The sequence below is a fragment of the Dama dama genome, chromosome 4, assembly GCF_033118175.1.
Source record: "Dama dama isolate Ldn47 chromosome 4, ASM3311817v1, whole genome shotgun sequence".
NCBI classification, from domain to species: domain Eukaryota; kingdom Metazoa; phylum Chordata; class Mammalia; order Artiodactyla; family Cervidae; genus Dama; species Dama dama.
In genome coordinates, this window is record NC_083684.1 from 45,991,356 (window position 1) to 46,010,880 (window position 19,525).

At 46.7% G+C, this 19,525-nt stretch overlaps 1 protein-coding gene across 1 annotated transcript in view; it reads left to right on the top strand.

The window, feature by feature from the left end:
* ZNF536 (zinc finger protein 536) overlaps positions 1-19,525 on the top strand; it is a 443,484-nt gene that overhangs the window by 276,912 nt on the left and 147,047 nt on the right. The window contains exons 5-6 of the mRNA XM_061138921.1: positions 376-528; positions 15,619-17,187. Coding sequence (XP_060994904.1) covers positions 376-528; positions 15,619-17,187 — 1,722 coding nt within the window. The remainder of the gene's footprint in view (positions 1-375; positions 529-15,618; positions 17,188-19,525) is intronic.

Below are 19,525 nucleotides of genomic sequence, written 5' to 3' on the forward strand. Positions count from 1 at the left end.
CTCCAGCTAGTCCATATTACAAATTAATCAGATTCAACAAACACCAACATTTTTAAACTTTTGCAAAAAAATACTTAATAGGAGCTAAGCAAAAGAAGAAATCAAACCAGCTGCTGACACAGCTGTTTCTTTTCTTGTTTAATTCAGTTCAATATAAAGGTACCATATGCTGCTTAAAATGATGATAGGAAAGATGAAATAATTTAAGAGAATAACAAGAAAATACATGAATTGTCAGCATTCTGTCAGATTTAAAGAATGAAATAGACAGGTGTAGTATTGACATGTTTAACTTTGTGTGGTGTTAGCAGTTTTGGTGCGAACAACTTCTGACATGTGCTGAAGTGATGTGAGAACGTTTCTCCTCCGCTGCAGACATTGGCGAGGAGGCTGGGAGATCGGCCGGCGTCCAGCAGCCCGCACTACTTCGTGACAGGAGCCTAGGATCGGCCATGAAGGACTGCCCGTACTGCGGGAAAACCTTCCGGACATCCCATCACCTAAAGGTCCACCTGAGGATACACACAGGTGAGAAATCTGGGTACACAGCTCAGAGGAGGAGGCCCAGGCTGCCACGCTCCTATCCCAGGTCTAGCTTCTGTGGGCCGGCCTGTGCACTACTGTCTGGGTCTGAACTGACCCTCCCGACCTAGTTCCCTGCCCCACACTCACCCTCCTGAATGATACACGGTGTGTGGATGTGGGTCTCCCATGGTCCAGGTTTGGGGTGATGGTGCTTTGTCTGAGGCCCCGAAACGTTTTGCTTATGGTGTCCTTCTGCTGCACTGAAGTCACACCTCCTACATCCTCCTACGAACCAGGGGTCTTTCAGGTGCAGATGACGAGAACCCAACTCAGACTGTAAATATACAGGTCACGTAGGAGGTCTTTGAAGGCAGGCTGGCTTCCGGCCCCATTGGGGTTCCGTGCCCACACCTGGGACTTGGACAGATGGTGAGGGGAATGGGTAGCTCTCCACTGCATCTCCTCGAAAGACAGACTGAGATGCTCTTAACCGAGCCTCTGGGCTGCTGTCATCTCCCGTGTGTTGGCAGTGCCTGAGCCCCTCACAGTGAGGGCTTCTCTTGGTCTCTCTGCCTCGAGCCTCGGTCATGGTTCTTGTTAGCTTTTCTGCTAGTTGTTTGCACATTGCCAATACAAAAAAAAAATCTATCTGAGATATGGACACCTCCATTTTCTTTGATTTTTCTCCCGACACATTATCTATTGGAGTATGAGCTGCTTCAGAGGATAGACAAATATGCCATCTATTTTCAAAAATAATTGTGGTCTGTTTCCCAAGGAATCAATAAAGCTCAGGGTTGTGCACGATATTTAGTGCATACAGGCCTCATGTTCAGCGTGCTGTGGAAGACAGGGAGCCCTCACCTGGACCCTCACCCATGCGCACAGGTCTCCCTGCCACCCAGTGTCCTGAGGACAGGTGGTCATGGACAGTGGCTACGGGCTGCCATCTTTCTATGCAGCCTGGGTGCAGTTGGGTGTCACCACTGTCCCTCCCTCTCCTGGAGCTCTTCTCTCGTGGGGTCACCCCAAGGCAAGAGAGGACTCCTAACATGCACGGACTCTGCAGCAGGCTCTGTCACCCCCTGGGGTCCATGGGATCCGACCATCTTGACCTTCATCACCTCCCTGTGACCCCACTGCAGTCTTCCTGTTCCCCCTGTGCAAGAGGCCTTGCTTCTGCCGCAGGACCTCTGCACCTACTGCCCCCTCCCCCTGGACTGGTCTTCCTCCAAGTGTCACTGGGGGCTTAGCTTCACATGATCTCTTCAGAGGGACTGTTCCTAACTACTCTGCCTGAAATATCCCTTGTGCCTCTGTATTATTTTCTTCATAGACTTAGCACCTTGTTAAATTATCTTGTTCAGTTCAGTTCGTTTCCTTATGTGTTGTTTATCTTCCACCAAGTAGAATGTGAGGGTGGTAATATTGTCCACCTTTTTAACTGCTATAGAATCCCAGGCCTGCAAGAGTACCTTGCAGTAAACTATAGCTTAGCAGAGGCACAGTACATTTATTTGAGAGGTTGAATGACAGACCAGATAAGTGAGTGACCCTTCTCCTGCGGTACCGGCTCTATGCTGGGTAGCGTGGAGTGGGTGAGTGCAGTGGGGAACCTGGACTCTTCCCTGGGAAACTGTGGTCCTTCTAGAAAGACCCCCTGCACACACAAGCTGGTCAGAAGCTACCATATGGCAGCCACCCTGCAGGTGCTAGATTCATGGTTGTGGATGGAGCTCAGGGATGGGTCCCTGAGTTCCTGCCTCAGGACCTTTGCACTTCTCTGTAAGATAGGTCACCCACCGGCTTGTGCCCTCACCTTCAGAGTGGCACCCATGTCCCCTTCTCAGAGAACTCATCCCAGCGAAAGGGTTCAGGACAAGACAGCTTTCCCAACCACACCGATGTCCACTTTCCTCCTCAGGTTGTATCCAGGGCCCCCAATGTTGTGGCTTGGGGACCCACAGACTGCCAGGCTGTGGGAGACAGTCCACCAGGACATCCACCATCCTGCTGTCTACAGGTGTAGAGACCTGTCCAGGCAGGTATGGTGAAAGGGTGGCTCTGCCCTTTCTCGTGATGTAGATACAAGCTCAGGGGCCAGGTTTCCCAGGCAGGTGATGGTTCACCGCAGGTGAGACTGGCCTTGCCAGGGTTAGTGTGGGTCAGGAAGGAAAGAGGCAGGGTCTTCCAACCGGGAACTCTGTCGACCCAGGGACCCCACCCACCCACCCTCAGCTGGACTGTGGTTTATGTGGAAATGCCAGAGCATATTCCTGGTAAGTTAGGACTGAAGCCAGCAGAAAGAAGTCTTCCTGAACCTGAGTAGAAACAAATGGATACTGCTTTTGAAAGTTTTAAAGTTTGAGGAAGACTGTATTTGTCCAAACTTCTGCTTCTTTTGCTTCGTAAACTTCTGAAGTTTGTGACCAACAGTCTTTGGTGACGTTGAGACAAGCGACATAGGGCCATGGACCGAGGCATTCTGGAAACTTCCCAGAATAAGGTTGAAAATGAACGAAGTCATGGAAACATCACACCAGCCCCCCTTGGAAGCAGAATTTGCAGGGTTTGAAAGGCAGAACGGTAACCAGATAAAGATCAATTTCCTATTTTATCAGAGAACAAAGAAGTTGGAAAATGTTTACAGTTGTGCTTTTTAACAGAACAGAAACTGTTACATGTTATAAATCACCAAAGTAAACACCCATTATGACAATGTAAAAGCATAGATTACGCGAGTAATTAAAAATCAAAATCAAGTGGTTTGTTAATGAATGAGTTAATAGGGGCCCCAGTTGTGGCGATGTCCTGGACTGCCTTCCCCTTTCTCTTTGTGGTTTTGTGTTTCCAGATGACATGGTCAGAGGACAGCAGTTTCCAAAATAGAACAGTTGTTTTCCAAAATGCCATCTTTTGAAGTTTTTCTATAATGAACCCATATGAGCATATTAAAAATCTGATGTGTAATAAATATATTTTAATTGGTCAGGATATGAGGTGGTACATTCTCTGTATCTTTCTGTCCTACTCCACCTCTGTGGGAAGTTTTGATTGTATAGCATCAACTGATAAAAAAAACACTTTCCTTTTTTAACTCTGCTACATTAACTCAATTACTGCTCTTCTCCAACACCTGTCTATTAGAGAGGTTCTGAGCAGATGCACCAGTCAGATTGCTCTGAACACCTGGGGGCTGGGCAGAGCCTGCAGGGAGCTAGAACATTTCGGCTGCCGCCGAGCTCCAGCCAGATCTATGGGGAACAGAGAGGAGCACCCAGAGGACCCTCAGGTCCTAGGGCTGCCCCACTCTGGCTACTACAGGGAAGATGTTGATTGCTGATTCCACCGAGGGAAGGTGGAACTCCTCTCTGTTTGAAAGTCTGGCTGATTAGGACCAAATCACTAGATGTGTCTGATTTGTCTACTAGAACACACTGCTGGTGACTGGAATTCAGAGCCAGACAATAAAAAGACTGTGTCAGTTAGGGCTCTCCAGGGAAACAGTGTGTGTTTACACATCTATATACATATATATGTATCTATATATATATCTATATAGACACATCTGTGTACATATACATATATAGACACATCAATCTACATATATACACATATATATATATATGCATATACACATCTATATACATCTATGCAATATACACACATATATACATATATATTCATGTGTCCATGCATGCTAAGTCACTTCAGTTGTGTCTGACTCTGCAACCATATGGACTGTAGCCCACTAGGCTCCTCTGTTGATGAGATTCTCCAGGCAAGAAAACTGGAGTGGGTTGCCATTTCCTCCTCCAGGGCACTTTTCTGACCCAGGGATTGATTGAACCCCAGGTCTCCTGCATTGCAGGCAAATTCTTTACTATCTGAGCCACCAGGGAAGTGCCTATATACATACATACATATATATATATATATATATATATGTTTTATGGAAAGATTGAGGGCAGGAGGAGAAGAGAGTGACAGAGGATGAGATGGTTGGATGGCATCAGCGACTCAATGGACAAGAGTTTGAACAAACTCTGGGAGATAATGAAGGAAAGGGAAGCCTGGCATGCTGCAGTCTATGGGGTCACAGAGAGTCAGACACGACTTAGCAACTGGACAATAAAAATACATATATATAGACCTCAATATACATGTGTCTGTGTGCTAAGTGTGCATGCTATGTCACTTCAGTCATGTCCAACTCTGTAGCCCTCCAGGCTCCTCTGTCCATGGGGGTTCTCCAGGCAAGAATACTGGAGTGGGTTGCTATGCCCTCCTCCAGGAGATCTTCCTGACCTAGGGATTGAACCCGCATATCCTGTGACTCCTTCACTGGAGGCAGAGTCTTTACTGCTGAGCCACTGGGGAAGCCCTATATACATATATACACATCAATATACATATACACACATACCTATATGTATCTGAAAGTGAAAGTTTCTCAGTCGTGTCTGATTCTTTGCAACCCCATGGACTATACAGTCCATGGACTTCTCCAGGCCAGAATACTGGAGTGAGTAGCCTTTCCTTTCTCCAGGGGATCTTCCCAACACAGGGATCGGACCCAGGTCTCCCACATTGTGGGCAGATTCTTTACCAGCTGAGCCACAAGGGAAGCCCCTATATATATCTATATCTCTATATATATGCATATCTATGCACATATACACACACACATATATATATACACATCTATATACCTATACCTAGTGTATATATAGAGAGAGAGAGAAAGAGAGAGAGGTCTTTATTATAAGGAATTGGCTCACTTGATTATATACATACATATACATCAATATAAATATATATCTATATATATATATACACACATATATACATCTCTATACCTAATATACATATATATAGAGAGAGAGAAAGAGAGAGGTCTTTATTATAAGGAATTGGCTCACTCGATTATGGAGGCTGAGAAATCCTATGATCTGCAACCAGCAGCTGGAGGCCCAGGACAGGGGATGGTATAAGTTCCTGTCTGAATCCAGAGGCCTGGGAAGCAAGAGGGCTGATGTTTAAGTCCTAGTCTGAGATGGAGTCCCAAGACAGGAGAAGACTAGCCTTCCAGCTCAAAGAGACAGCTCCCTGTTCAGATGTGTTCTATTCAGGGCTTCAGCCGAGTGGTGAGGCCCCCCCACACTGGGGAAGACAATCTTCCTTCTTGGTCTGCTCTTCAAATGTTAATCTTGTCCAGAAAGACCCTCACAGATACATCCAGTATCGTGTTTGACCAAACATCTGGGCAACCTGTGGCCCTATCAAGTTGATGCATACACTTAACCATTGCAGAGATGCATCAGCAAACACTTAGTCATCCATGTAGCAGGAGGCAGGGAGGCCCCCAGGTTGCCCTTGACTGAGGCCAGCCGGTCATTTCATTAAGAGCTGCCTGCAAAAGCACTCCATCCGTTCCCTCACTTCCCCCTCCTCCAGGTACCACCTTGGGGGTACTCTGAAGGGTCCAGTGTGTCTCTTCTGTGCAGGAGATTGGCAGGTGCTGATCAGTTCCTGAAAGGCTGGAGGGGCCTGTGTTCCCCACAAGCCCCAGAAGGATAGAACACCCCGTGTGTTGGCCCACCTGTGTGTCGAGTGTCCCTGGTGATGCCTGCTGTCTCAGGAATGACCAGTGTAGAGAAATGTACTAAGCAATCTCACTCATGAAAACTTGGAGGCGCTAAAGTTCAGAGACTAATTAAAAATAAATCTCATTAGTTTTTGTCCCCTCTCAAAGTATGTGCGTGGTTTATTAATCTGGTTTTTATTTGCTGCATGTGCGGCTCTGGCCCAGAGTTGGGAACCTCTTTATGGGACTAGATTTGCACAGGGAAGCCAGCAGTGGTTCTCTGGGGGTCTCAGGGTGGGCTAAAGGGCATGCCCAGCACTGCCTACCCTTCTGGGTGCTTCCTCCAGGATGCAGCGGCTGGGTGCTGCCTGGGTGGGATACACAGGGTGTCCTCCTTGGGGCTCACCTGCATTCTTGGCACCAGGCATGAGTCTTCTTTGTCTGATGGGTCTGAAGGAAGCGGTGGGGGTGAGAGACCTTCTCTCCTGCAGTCCCTCCAGAGGGCTGGGAGCTCTTCCTGGGGGGGGAGGCACACCCTGGGGGTTTTCTTGCTTCATGACTGAGGCTGTCTACACAGCATGACAGCAACCGACGGCCACAGAAAAATTCAGCCAACAAGGATAATATAACAATGACAAAGGTAGTCACTGTAGTCATCACTTTCTATGCACTCACATTTGCAAACACTGCTAAGTGCGGCTCACTGCTCATGGATGATTATTATTAACCCCTTAATCCTCACAGCACCTTGGAGACCAGGTTCCACCCCTCCCATCCCACCCCCTCCTCTCCTCCCCACCTCATCCCCTTTGCAAGGGAGGGAACTGAGCCTCAGAGACGTGAGGTTACCCACTTGGAGTTGCCCAGCATTGACTACAGATCATAATTCAGATCTGCCTCATTTAGAATCCCATTCTTTTAACCACTGTGCTGTACTGCTATTTTTACTTTTCTGGGTGAACCTTTGGCTTGTTTTAGGGAATTAATGCGACATTTCTTTGACAGTGTGTGTCCACACCATAACCAGCGGGAGGAAAGGAAGTGACTTGTACCCACAAGGTGTGTTGACGCAGCCTTTCGGCGATTTAAAAGGGAAGTACTGTGCACCCTGGCTCCTCCCCTCCCCTAACTCAGCCTGGCCTGAGGCCCCCTTGACCTGGCTTGCCTCTGTTTACCCTTTGCACGAGGAGCTTAGGGAGGTGGTGAGGCAGGGGCATGGCCACAGAGGCTGGTGGAGGCGCCCTGGCGCTGGCGTGGAAGGTGGGGTGGAGTAGACGCTGGTCTCGTGGAGAAGATAAACTCCCACTGCCTTTCTGGAAATTGCCTTCTAACTAAGCACCGACTGGTATGCAGATGTGGGTGGGATGAAAGTTCAGCCACCTAAGCCAGGTGCCTTACACCTGATACGCACACAGCTTACCTTTGATGCGTCTGTATTTCCTCTTCTAGGCGAGGTAACCAGGCTGTTTTAACATTTATAAAAGCACTTTGAATAAATGTTCAAGAAAGGATTGGTTAAAATGGGCGCGCTTCCCATATCCTTTTCTAAAAGGAGAGTGTGAGTTGTTGTTCTTTGTGGGGGACAGCCACCTGTGTAATGATGAAAAAACAAAAGACCCACTTGCCCAAAAGGAGATGATTCCTTTTTTTCTTTTTGTTTTGAATTAAAATTCCACCGTTTCTCTAAGATGAACTAAAAGCCCATTTTCTTCCTCCACAGTCCCCCATCCTTGCTTTTCTTGCCTTAATGACATCCCAAACTTTTGTTGAAAATAATTGATTGAATTTAAATTTCCTTAAAAGTTTAAGAGGTAATGTTACAGTATAAATTTCCTACCAAACACTAAGTAGGGAAATATCCATTAGTGAAATTAACTACAGTTTCTAGGTAGCTAACAATGTGCCGTATACAGTAGGGCATGGCTAATGAACACTGCAGTGGGTGATATTTCATTATACAAATTAATGCTCACATTTTAATGGGAAAGTCACATAATGAATCTCGGCTTCAGTGACAGCAATTAGAGACACAGATTGTCCCCTTCTGGACAAGGCACTGTTTAGCAATAAGCAGCTGTGTGAAAAGTCTTCAGGTTTACAACATATATATGCTTTGGGGGAATTAGTGTACAATTTATATTAATGTACTGAAGCTTCGCTGCAAAGGCACCACCATATTTATCTCTCCTGGTATTAACTAAGTAAAGATATGTAGAAAGACTAAATAAATATCAAATAGAGGGTGCAAATAGAGAAAAATATTCGGTTCCCCAACTTAAAAGCAAAAGCACTTTTGTGGTTTAACACACACATACAAAAGTTAGACACATGAAGCCCTTCTTAAAAGCTTGATAAAGGGATTTCCAAAGAGAATAAAATGAATCCCCCTGTCATTTTTGGAGAAGTGCTATAGGGAACTTGCTCTGAATAGTTCCAGAATAACTCCCCAGAACAGTGAAGTTTCCTTGAATATCAAGTGCAAAGTGAGGCTCAGAATGATGAAAGACATGACCATGTAAAAATAGGTACAGTGAACTAATTAAACCACTGGTCGTATATTTCTTAAAATTTATGATACAATGACTTGGAGATGTTATCAATGATATTCCAAAATTGAATATACATCTTATGCCATGTGTCAGTGGGTAGCTGGTTTAATGTAAGATGGTTTCAATAATTTCACTAGTCCATGAAATGATGAACTGGCAGTTTTTTAATTTATTATGCCTTTTCTAGCAAAACTTTCTTTTCTAGCAATGCATTGTTTGGGACCACATCCTATTCCTTTAAAATATTGTGAGAAGTTTCCCCACAGAAAGGCACCCCCATTGGCTATCCTGCTTCCTTCAGTGGATGAAAGGCTCAACACTCATCGTGCTTTTCCCAGACACAAGTTTCATAGACCAGATGCAGTCTGCAGAATGGGGTCCTTGGCTTGAAAAAGTTTTTAAGTGCATGCCATTATTTAATAACTGGGATATTGCATGTAGAAATCTTGAGGTAAGACATTCCTTAGACAGTCAAAGGTCCTAGTATTCGCTCCTGATGGCGCTGGGTGACAGTTCCCCTCCAGGAGAGGGGGGTGGCCCCCCACCCCGCTCTTTCGCACACTCCTATCATCTGTTGGGTTCTGAAAGCATCTGTGTGTGTGGCTCCTGCAACAAGCAGATGCAAAGATATTGAATCCAAATATCATGGAGGTGACCAGAGGGCTCATGTTGCCCTGGAGGCCTGGGGCGAATTGTCTGATCCCCCAAGTAGATTTGGACTCATTATGGACCTAAGTGGACAATCATTCAACTGGACAGAGCTGCTGGCAGGGTCTGAGGTTGCCTGGGCCACAGGGCTGCACAGAACGCCTTTCCAAGTCTCAGGCAGAGCCCGGCTGGTAGAAGAGGGCTGGGTGGCCCACTGACCCGCTCCTTGGTGGAAGCCTGGGGCTTTGTTAAAGCCAGCCTAGTACAGGCCAGACGGGGTGGCGCTGACTAAGGAGAGGCTCCCGGCATGGGGCTCGGCATTTGTCCTGTCAAGCAAAGTGAAGAGCAGACCTTGACTGCACCTCCGAGCGCTGAATGTGCTGACAGTTTCTCCCACGCAGTCCAGGCCACTGTGGTGAGACGTTTGCCTCCCGAGCACACCGAAATGTGCCCTCAGGGAGGCTGGGAAACAGCTGGGATGTTTGCAATAGAAACAAGACCGTGGCGCAGCCAGGATTCCCCAGGGGATATGCTCACCGCCCCCCCCCCCCACCCCCGACCCTGGTCTGCTGGCCAGAAATGCACCCAGCCGGGCTGGCAGTGGTCTCAGCAGCATTTCCCTGTCCTCTTCATGATGATGAAGCCCCTGAGAGCCAAGGAAAGGCTTCAAGGCAGAGGGCAATAGTGATTATTACACATTAGGGATTATAAAGAAAGTGAAACTGGGTTTTTGTTCATTTTGGAACAAGATATCTAAAGTTTGTGGGTTTATCCCATGGAGCTCACTCTGGAGCATTTATCTGGGGTACTGGGTGGTAGGGGGCAGTCACCCAAACAAAGCCCCTCAGGAACTTGGAGGTGAAGCCACATGGAGAAACCCACCGCTGAGGGCTCTTCCAGGGTGTGCTCAGGGGAGGTGCACGGGGGCTTTCTAGAACCTGTGCAGTCGAAATAACCCTGGAGGACTCTATTAGTGGCCCTGAATTTATCAGGTGGAGACTCAAATGCTGAGAACGAACTATCCTTGTGTCTCAACTGTGGTCTTTCTCCCCTGAAACAGTGGAGGTCTAAGCCTACTTGGAGAAAGAGCAATGAGTCAAGTGAAGAGATCCTCTCCTACATTGTGTGATGTGTGTGTGTGTGTGTGGTGTGTGTGTAGTATGTGTGTGTTGCATGTGTGTGATATGTATGTAGTGTCTGTGTGTGTGGTTGTGTGGTGTGTGTGTGTGTAGGGGGTTTATGTGACATCTGTATGTGTGTGTGCTATGTGGTATGTGTGTGTGTGTTTTTTGTGTGATGTGATATGTGGTATATGTGTGGTGTCTGTGTGTGTGTGGTTGTGTGGTATGTGATGTCAATGGTGTCTCTGTGTATGTGTGTGTCTGTGGTATGTATGTGGTGTCTCTGTGTGTGTGAATGTGCGTGGCATATATGTAGTGTCTGTGTGTGGTTGTGTGGTGTGTGGGGAGGGGTTTGTGTGGTGTCTGCATGTGTGTGTGGTGTGTGTAATGTGGTGTGTGTGATGTGATATATGGGGTATGTATGATATATGTGCGTGTGTGTGTGTGCTGAGTTGTGTGTGTGTGGTGTGTGTGATTTGGTGTGTGGTATGTGTGTGGTGTTTGTAATGTGATGTGTGGGTTGTGTGTGGTATGTGTGTGTGTGTGTGGGTTGTGTGTGGTATTTGTGTGGTATGTGTGTGTGGTGTGGTGTGTGTGATGTGATGTGTGGTATGTGGTGTGTGTGTGTGTGTGTGTGTGTGGTGTGTAATGTGATGTGTAGATTGTGTGTGGGTTGTGTGTGTGTGATGTGTGGTGTGTATGAGGGGGATTGTGTGGTATCTGTATGTGTGTATGCTGTGTGATATGTGGGTGTGGTGTGTGTGTGATGTGGTTTTTGGTATGTGGTGTATATGTGTGTGTCTGTGGAGTGTAATGTGATGTGTGGGTTGTGTGTGGTGTGTGTGATGTGGTGTGTGGTGTGTGTGTGGTGTGTAATGTGATGTGTGGGTTGTGTGTGGTGTGTGTGTGTGTGATGTGTGGTGTGTATGTTGGGGATTGTGTGGTATCTGTGTATGTGCTGTGTGGTATGGGGGTGTGTGTGTGTGTAGTGTGTAATGTGATGTAGATGTGTGGGTTGTGTGTGGTATGTGTGTGTGGTATGGTATGTGCATAGTGTCTGTGTGTGTGTGTGGTGCGTAATGTGACATGTGGATTGTGTGTGGTATGTGTGTGTGTGCTCTTTGGTATGTGTGTGTGGTGTGGTGTGTGTGATGTGATGTGTGATATGTGGTGTGTGTGTGTGTGTGTGTGTGTGTGTAATGTGATGTGTGGGTTGTGTGTGGTGTGTGTGTGTGTGCTGTGTGGTGTGTAATGTGATGTGTGTTGTGTGTGGTATGTGTGTGTGCTCTGTGGTATGTATGTGTGGTGTGGTCTGTGTGATGTGATGTGTGGTATGTGGTGTGTGTGTGTGTGTGTGTGTGTGTGGTGTAATGTGATGTGTGGGTTGTGTGTGGTGTGTGTGTGTGTGCTGTGTGGTGTGTGTGTGGTGTGGTCTGTGTGATGTGATGTGTGGTACATGTGTGTGTGTGTGTGTGTGTGGTGTGTAATGTGACGTGTGAGTTGTGTGTGGTATGTGTGTGTGTGTGCTGTGTGGTGTGTGTGTGGTGTGGTACATGTGTGTGTGCTGTGTGGTATGTGGTGTGTGTGTGTGTGGTGTGTAATGTGACGTGTGAGTTGTGTGTGGTATGTGTGTGTGTGTGCTGTGTGGTGTGTGTGTGGTGTGGTACATGTGTGTGTGCTGTGTGGTATGTGGTGTGTGTGTGTGTGTGGTGTGTAATGTGACGTGTGGGTTGTGTGTGGTATGTGTGTGTGTGTGTGCTGTGTGTGTGGTGTGGTACGTGTTTGTGTGTGATGTGTGGTATGTCGTATGTGTGTGTGTGTAGTGTGTAATGTGATGTAGATGTGTGGGTTGTGTGTGGTATGGTATGTGTATAGTGTCTGTGTGTGTGTGTGGTGTGTAATGAGGCGTGTGGGTTGTGTGTGGTATGTGTGTGTGTGCTCTGTGGTATGTGTGTGTGGTGTGGTATGTGTGTGATGTGATGTGTGGTATGTGTACAGTGTCTGTGTGTGTGAATGTGCTGTGTGGTGTGTGTGTGGTGTGGTACGTGTGCGTGTGATGTGTGGTATGTGTACAGTGTCTGTGTGTGTGAATGTGGTGTGTGGTGTGTGTGTGTAATGTGTGGTGTGCCTCCCACTGTAATATCTCTGCTATGTCTCCTCTCAAAGCTGTGAGAGCAGGGGTCTTGTCTTTTTGATTCTTCACCTAGTTTCAGTGAAGTTTGAGTACTGAAGAATTACAGCACTGGGTGGGTAGGGACTTGCTCATTCCCTCACAGCCTGTGTGAATGAATCTGTGTGTTTCTGGGTGTGCAGTTGCATTCATGTATGGACATGTATGTCTCTGGCATCATTCAGGAAACTTGGTTTAGCTCTGGACGCAGCCTTTAGAATTGACACGATGCCACAGAGAACAATGCTCTAACTTGCCACAATACAGGTCAAGGAAGTAAAGGTCCCAAGATGAGAATCCTGTGCCCAGTGGAGCAAAAATAGTCCAGGATATCTATCCCAGGCTCTCCAAACGCCTCCTGCGGTACAGAGGTCCAGACTAGTTCCTCTGCTACTCCATCCCACAGCATCAACCTAGAAAGGCACTTCCCAGGGAGGCTCCATGTAGTGGTTCTCCACCCAGGCTCCATAGAGGGTCACGTGAGGGGGCCTTTGCCCCCTCAGGCCAACCCCAAAGGCCAGTCTGCCAGGGGAACTTCTGGAAATAAAGGTGGGACAGGTTATCAGCACTTGTTAAAGCTCTTCAAGCAGCTCCACTTTGATTTTTCAAAATATAACGTTTACACTGTTGACATCAGAATCATCAGGGACACCTATGGAACCACCCACTTCTGCCTCCCTCCCCCAGACCCAGGGAATCAGAACTGCTGTGCTTTGGGTCCCAGGACTGTTGTTTTAAACTCCCTTGGGGGTTCTAATGCTCAGTACAGTCTGAGAACCGCTGCTCCAATGAGCATTTCAAGTGTGTGTCCCTTGGTAATCGACACACATCCCCCGAGCATCCTTGCAGTCGGCCAGGAAACGCAGCCCCCACCCCACCAGGCGTGGAGGGAAGCCCTGCCTTCTCCCGCTGCAGCTCATGCTGATGGATGCCCATGCATGCTCTGCACACCCTTCACCAGATGCGCTTAATCATTTCCAGGTGCATTTTTGAAATGCATCCTGAGTCTCATCCAATACCTGCAGGCACCTTTGCCAGCTCTCACTGCAGGGCCGTCCCCCAGGCCTTACACCAGCCCGTGGACCAGGATCGTGAGTTCCTTGTCAGGCTTTCCTGCCACAAGCCCCACAGCCCGCTCCCCCCCAATCCCGGCCCCTTAGCTTCAGGGGCTGCCTCTGCTGCAATTGGCACTGGACTTCTAGGTCAGCCCAGAAGTACCCCATCCACAATGCCCATCCCACAGAGTTCCCTAGTCTCCAGTGAGATGTCACATAGCAGTGACTGAAGGGAATTGGAGCCTATCATGGGCATTGACTTCAAGAAGTGGGAAATGGTGCCTTAAGCCATTTGTACCTCTACGTCAAAGGGTCTGAGTCTTCCTGTAGATCCATGTCACTGGTCTTGAGAAAGAGAGTCCCAGCTGGGTCCTGTCTGATGCGTCCCGGGGAACCTTCAGCTGCACGTTGGTGGGAAAGAGAAGTACACAGCCCCCATCTGATGAGGCAGGTATAGCTTCTCCAAGGCTGGAGCACACAGTCTGGAGGTGACACGGAGTCCTCTGTCAGAACCCAGGCTGGGGGTCCTCTTATTTACAAAATCCATGCATCCTCCCCTTGCCCCTAATAAGTAGATTACCCCCAAACTACCCTGTGCCTGGAGACTGGGAATCCAGCATCATCTGAGACTAGACATGGTAAGATGTCTCCAGAATACACCATTCACCCTTGACTTGCTATTGCTTTAGATCACTCTGTTTTACAACAGAACAGAAGAAGTAGTGGGGAATGCCTGAGTTTCCTTGGAGAAATAATTGTGATTATTGACAGAGTGCTGTTGTAAACAAGGAACTCAAACAGTCCCATTCCTTCCAGAGAGCTTTTTGATTCCAAGGTCCAGAAAAGACCCTGGACTGTGCACAAATTCTTAGAATATATTTAAATTCGCATTTGTTTACCCTCCTCTCTTTTCCTCTCCAATAATGCAGGCAGGTCTCGGTCGTATGTCATGGTATTTTTTCCATAGTGGAAAGAACAATAGAAGTTGTGTGTTGGATTTAAATAAATATTTAATTCATGAAAATGATCTTATATGTTTTAAAACAGTCTTTAAAGCTATTTTTATTCTCTAGAAAGCGCTTATTATAGGTAAATTACACATTTTACTACCGGAGCATTAGGTTTGCCATTAGTACAAATTTAAGGCACTACAAAGACCAGTAGATAATGTTAATTTCAAATACAGAAACTAAATATATTTTGTGCCTTTTTATTACTCATTTTCTTTTAAGTTTTATTGACTGCTTTTTATCTTAACTATATGTCTTTACATGCTGCAATCATAATGCACTGTAATGGTATTAATATTTTATAGAATCGGTATTTATAGTTCTTTATTTAGAAACAATGCAGTAGGTCTGCAGATATCTGAGCCCGTCTGGAATGGTGCCCTCCAAATAATGATAAATTACTTGTGCAGTATGCCATTTGCTAATTATATCCATGATTTACTGCAGAGCAAGACTTAAATCATTCATTTCAGTCTTGCGTAACAGTGCCATAAAATTTTTAGGTTTAAAAATGGTTTCCATGTGTATAATTTAAACAAATTTTAGAGCTATTGTATACACAAAATATTGCAACCACCCATTTGTTACATACTTTGTCTTTTTAAACTTCTACTTTTAATGATCACTGTGGTTGAAATTATTATGCTTAATTTTCATAATCATAGCTTTTAAATCTACAGCCGTTTTCACATGTTAGATAAAGAAAAAGATAGCTAATTGTGTGTAGATAGTATGTCATTCCTGAATAGTCCCAAATGGTACAAAATCATTAAAAAAGCTTAAGAGTACGAATTATTCTTCTATTAAAAAACAGTTGTTCTCTAACTAATTATTAGTTTGAGCTGCTTTGTTTCCAAGAACAAATGTTACAAATGTTGATCCTTCTAGCCTTGTTCAGCACACCAAAATGAGATTAACACTTTTTTTTTTCTCCTTATACCAAAATCTTGCAGGTGAGAAACCCTACAAGTGTCCCCACTGTGATTATGCCGGTACCCAATCAGCTTCCTTAAAATACCACCTAGAACGGCACCACCGGGAGCGGCAGAATGGAGCTGGGCCACTGTCTGGGCAGCCCCCGAACCAAGACCACAGGGACGAGCTGTCCAACAAAGCCGCTTTGTTTATCAGGCCAGACATCCTGAGGGGCGCCTTTAAGGGGCTCCCCGGAATCGACTTCAGAGGTGGCCCTGCGTCTCAGCAGTGGACGTCAGGAGCGCTCTCGTCCGGAGATCACACAGGACAGGCCAGTGGCATGTCTTCTGAGGCTCCTTCAGACACCCTGAAAGGCACTGACCTTCCTTCCAAAAGCACCCACTTCTCTGAAATCGGGAGAGCTTATCAAAGTATCGTGAACAACGGTGTGAATTTCCAAGGGTCCTTGCAAGCGTTCATGGACAGCTTTGTCCTAAGCTCCTTGAAGAAGGAGAAGGACTTGAAGGACAAAGCCCTCTCTGACCCTCCTTCCATGAAGGTCCACGGGGCGGACAGCGGCGAGGAGAAGGTGGGCAGCAAGGTGGCCCCCAGGAAGTCTGAGAAGTCTCAGTATGAGCCCCTGGACTTGTCCGTGCGGCCGGACGCTGCCTCCCTCCCGGGCTCCTCGGTGACTGTGCAAGATAGCATTGCGTGGCACGGCTGCTTGTTTTGTGCTTTTACAACGTCCTCTATGGAGCTGATGGCTCTTCATCTCCAGGCCAACCACCTGGGCAAAGCGAAACGCAAAGATAACGCTATCGGGGTGACAGTCAATTGCAAAGACCAAGCCCGGGAGGCCAGTAAAGTGGCCTTGCTGCCCTCGGTACAATCAAACAAAGAGATGGCGCTTTCCACCATGATGGGACCTCTAGACTCGGCTTCCGAGAAGATGGCCCAAGGACAGGTCAAAGAGACTCTGGGGGAGCAGAAGAGCGGCCCGTGGCCCAGCCACGTGGACCCCTCGTTCTGTAGCTTCCCATCAGACTTCTACAAGCAGTTCGGTGTTTACCCAGGCCTGCTGGGCTCAGGGGCCGCCAGCTCCTGCCCCAACAGGGAGCCCGACGGGAAGGCCCACTCCGAAGATGACGCCCCGATCCTGATCCCCGAAACCACAAATAAGAACACTACTGATGACCTCTCGGACATCGCCTCCTCAGAGGACATGGACTCCTCCAAGGGAGAAAACAACGAGGAAGAGGATATTGACACAGAGCCGGAGGTGATGAGCAAGCCGCCTGCCCTGAGCAAGGACGGGGGCAGCGACAGCGGGGATGGCCTGCTGCCCACGGGCACCCCACAGCCTGTCCAGGGACTGGTCTCCCCTCTGCCCCAGGCGTCGGAGAAGCAGTGGCATAGCCCGGGCCTTCTTCCAGCCCAGGACCCCACTGCGGGCCTGCCCAAGCCAGAGCGGGGGCCCCAGGGCCTGGAGAAGCCGATGAACGTGCTGTCGGTCCTCAGGGCCTATAGCTCTGATGGCTTAGCAGCCTTTAACGGACTTGCAAGTAGCACAGCAAATTCTGGATGTATCAAGAGGCCAGACTTGTGTGGTAAGTTTTAGAATCCTCTTCCTTTAGTTCATTTCCCAAAAACATCAGTGCTGATTTGTGCATTTTTTTAAAGATGGGGTAAATCTATCCATGAGCAGATTTTGAACTACACATAAAATACCCCCAACTATGCTGTATACGCAATGTAGACAATCATGAGAGTCAAGTTCATTTAGAAGTGTTGGACCTCCTACTTTTGTGTTTCAGTTTGCATTATTGTGATCTGAAATGCCTGTACTGAAGGCATAGAGAAGGGGGCGGGGTCTCACAGCATGAACTACTCCTGTTTTTTAATCCATAACTTGAGGGGGAAAGGAAAAGCTTAAAAAACAAAAAGAAAAAGAGACCTGGTAACTTGCAAACTTTTCAGTCTTTCCAACTCACGCATAAGATGCCTAAAGACAATTCCTTACTGCTTTGCTAAGCCAAATCTGCTTTCTGAAACTTTTCTTTGTAATGACTTAGAGGATACTAAAATCATATCACACTAACCACAATGTAGAAATAAAGTGACCCTCTCTCCAAATAGGGAGATGGTTGTGGGGTGTTTGTGATTCATCTTCAGACATATCAAATGGCAGTTACTGTGACTTTGGCCTTCTATTATTGCCTTCTGTCTGTCTCTTAACCCGTCTGTCTGTTGTTCTAACAAGAAGTGTACATTATGAAGTCCCTGGTTAGCAGTGTTGTGATCTGTCTGTCTTGGATTTATGCCTGCCTGATCTTGTTAGCAAATTGGCAATTCTTTACTTCCTTAAAGAATATGTTTACTCCAAAGTAATTCCAGATCTTAAAAAGTAATGCTAGATTTGAAGCCTAGAACTGCATCAAATGAATGTCGGTGTGGGCAGGGAGGATCAAAGTCATTCTCTTGGCACCCAGATATTCTTATTTGAAAGTCTTTCTCCAAATTGAAGTTCAGTGTGTTATTTCCAGGCCCAAATTTCCCACTAGAGACAAATGACCATGGTATCTTCCCATCTGTAGCACATGAATGCATTTCTTTGACTTTATTTGTTCAAAAAAGGAAGGAAAGTAGGAAGGGAGGGAGGGAGGGAGCAAGGAAAGAAGGACAAGAGGGAGGAAGCAAGGAAGGAAAGAAGGAAGGGAGGGAGGGAGGGAGCGAAGATCCTATTTAACTTCTGAATCCTGACATTCCTTTTAGCACAGAGCGCGATCAGCAAGCTGGATTCAGTTCATAATTTAAATTGATATATTTCTTTTTCTCTCTCCTTCCCTAATTCACTAAGAACTGGATCAAGCAGTCAGAAATATTTTTTGAATTGTCAAAAATCACTAAATGGATTTCTGACAGCTCAAAAAAATATTGACAGTTCCTTATGCTGAATGATTCATAAGGCCCCATTAACCAGCACCCCCAGATCTATTTTTAGTCACATACAATTCATTACTTTTGAAGCTGTTAAAAACAATATTTAAAGGAAGGAGAAAAGGGTTTCATGTCAGTCCAATTTTTTTTTTTTTCTTTTCTTCCAGGGGAGCGATATTTGTCTTTTTTTTTTTTTATTATTGTTGTTGTTTTAAGTTTGTGATTGGAGTGCTTTCTTTTTCATTGTTGTTTGGGGATTTTTTTTTAAGTCTATTTTCAGTTCTTTCAAATACCTACGTAGGACCCTAGTTCCTGCCAGGAATCCATGCATCAGAAAAGATCAAAACCTGGCATGTTTATACGCTCATTATTATTGAAATGAGCTCATATTACCCCTATTAATTTTCCCATCGTCCTATCAATGCCGAAGGAAGGCTGCCTGCCTTTGAGGAAGCATGTCTGCTTGTGTCCTTTTGCAGGAGGCGAGGGTGGAGGGGAAGCGGTATCAGGGAGCCCTTTCCTCTGAGCTGCAGCTCTCAGGCCCTTCTCCCCCTCCCCAAATAGCAGCTCACCACACTCCCCTGACATTTCTAGGGTACAAGCAAAAGCTTTGCTTAGTCAGCCTTTTCAGCCACTGGGTGACAGCCTGAGATGTAAGTTGCAGCCCCTGTCCTGAAAGGGGAATGAAGACCCTCAGCCCAGCCAGGTTCTGGGGTACCTGGTTGCTTTCCCAGTGGGGTATCCAGGTCCCACTACTCCAGCTTGAACTCAGGCTAAGATGCCAAAAGTTATTCTAGCCAAAAAATGCCGATTTTTAGAGAGCACAAGTTCTGCATTTCATTTATCCTCAGTCCTTCTGCATCCTCTTGCTTAGTTTGGGAGCAGGCAAGAAAGGCCCTTCCCTGGCCTCTGTGTTTGCTTGGGTGGGGGGGATGTCTTGACTCTGTCCAGTTCTCATTCCCCTCTCCCACGCCAGCCTACCATAATCAAAAGTCCTCTTCTTGATTT